Genomic DNA, 1962 nt, shown 5'->3' with positions numbered 1-1962 from the left:
CTGCTGACTCCCGATGGACACGGCGACTAACTGGCCTCACAATCAGTGACCTCCGTCTGGAAGACTCTGGAAACTACATCTGTGAAGTCACCAACAGCTTTGGCTCCAAAGAGGTCACAGGACACCTTAATGTCATCGGTGAGGAGAAAATAAATAAAGGGCAAAAGGGAAAGAGGGGAGGTACAAGAAGAGGGACTGGTGATAGGACAGGAGTAAATGATGAAAGATGTCACCAATAAACTGCTGGTGAGGGAAAAAGACAAGCTTTTCAAAAGTTCCAAGTTACCTTCACCTTGCCATAGATTCAAGCAAGATACTGTATGTTCTTTGATCAACGTCCTTATAGGTCCCACATTCCTTTGAACTTGGATTTTAAGGTTAGGCATACAGAGCTGTGAGAGGACCTTAAACATCACTCTTATGAGTCTGATAATGGAGAAAGGATTTTGTTCGCTACTTGGAATCTTCTTTCAGGACCAACTAAATATCTAGGAACATGTCCTACTTGGCAGAACCTTATCACCCATTTCGCTTCATTAAGTAGGACATATTCCTGGATCAACATAATTGTGCAGGAACACCATTCCTATTAAATAGTACTTAAGTTAGTTATGGGAAAAGAGCTGGTTGGAGCTTCAACATCTTTATTTTCAACCTACAGTAAAAGTAGGGTTATAACTATGTTTGTTTGACTTTTATGTTCTTACAGAACTAACAAAAGGTCCAGGGACATGTCCAACTTCAAAGTCACCTAGTCTATTCCCCAAAGCAGAAACCAAAAACTTATGGCAGGTGTCCTTATCCTTGTTCCAAGAGATCAACCTTCCTGTAGATTTAGTTCTAACCTTGCTTCCAATTAACCTACATGCAATTTTCAACTAAACCCAAGGAAATGTATTAACTGGCTCAGGCATATTGGAGTTGAAACTAAGCTCTGCATGATGGTTTTTCTTCCTGAACAGGGATGAGGACAGATTACTTGCTGTGTTCTTCAAAAATTCATATTAGTTTTTGAATGTGGTGACTATAAACATATTTCTGGATGATTTGTAACTCAGTGGACACGTTTTTTGTTTTACAGTTATAACTTTTGTAAAAGTCTAATGATTGATTCTGTGACTAACTGAATAGAATAACTGATCTATGGTTGAAGAGTTGCATATGAAGTTGGTCCGAAATGGACTTTTGAAAATCGTCTTTTTGTTGGCCAAAGAAATCCATGTGCATATGTTTAGATCATCTCTTCTCCTCTCTCTTTAGGTAACAGGTTTTTCCTGACGTCATATGGGGCCCTCTACATATCTGATGTTCAGAAAGAGGACGCCCTCTCTACCTACCGCTGCATCACCAAGCACAAGTACAGCGGAGAAACCAGGCAGAGCAATGGGGCTCGTCTCTCTGTGCTGGGTGAGTATGTGGGTTTATGTCAGTTTGCTGGGCAGTTGACAAATCTTTGTCATATTTGTCAATCCTAATGCACTAAGTATATTCTCATAATTGGATTTGTTACTGTCTTGGGTACGTTTCTTTGAGAAATAGCATTGAGATCCTAATTTATCTCATTCATGTTTAAAGAGAGTGTCCCCTACATTTTAACTGTATATGTCTTCCCTAAAGTCTACTTATGATGTTAGTCAATGGTTCTTAAAGAACAAATAGCTGTAATTTTGTTTAACATGAGCATTTTCTTCCACTTATCAGACCATTAATCGGGCAGCTTTGCTACTGTAGCTTTAAGGCTTATGTATGTAAATGACTATACATTAATTGGCAAGAATTGACTGGTCTTTTTTAAAGAACTATATCTCTGTCCTTAGACCCCACTGAAACCCCGCCTTCTGTGATGGACACAGGAGAAGTAGGAGAAGTACAAGTGGGGCGAAGCATAGAGTTGCCCTGCATCGCCTCCGGTTACCCCAACCGCTGGTTGAGCTGGTTGAAAGATGGGAGGCCGCTTCCTGC

At 40.3% G+C, this 1962-nt stretch overlaps 1 protein-coding gene across 1 annotated transcript in view; it reads left to right on the top strand.

Moving 5' to 3' along the window:
* The window catches only part of LOC107699210 (Down syndrome cell adhesion molecule-like protein 1), a 138567-nt gene that overhangs the window by 91099 nt on the left and 45506 nt on the right, over positions 1-1962 (top strand). Inside the window, exon 6 of the mRNA XM_016500407.1 lies at positions 1-138. This exon is cut by the window's left edge and continues 22 nt beyond it. Within this exon, the coding sequence (XP_016355893.1) occupies positions 1-138 (138 nt within the window). The remainder of the gene's footprint in view (positions 139-1962) is intronic.

This window comes from Sinocyclocheilus anshuiensis, unplaced genomic scaffold (genome assembly GCF_001515605.1).
Source record: "Sinocyclocheilus anshuiensis isolate Anshui unplaced genomic scaffold, SAMN03320099.WGS_v1.1 scaffold242, whole genome shotgun sequence".
NCBI classification, from domain to species: Eukaryota; Metazoa; Chordata; class Actinopteri; order Cypriniformes; family Cyprinidae; genus Sinocyclocheilus; species Sinocyclocheilus anshuiensis.
Note: the sequence above shows the minus strand (reverse complement) of the source record. Positions and strands in the feature narration are given on the sequence as shown.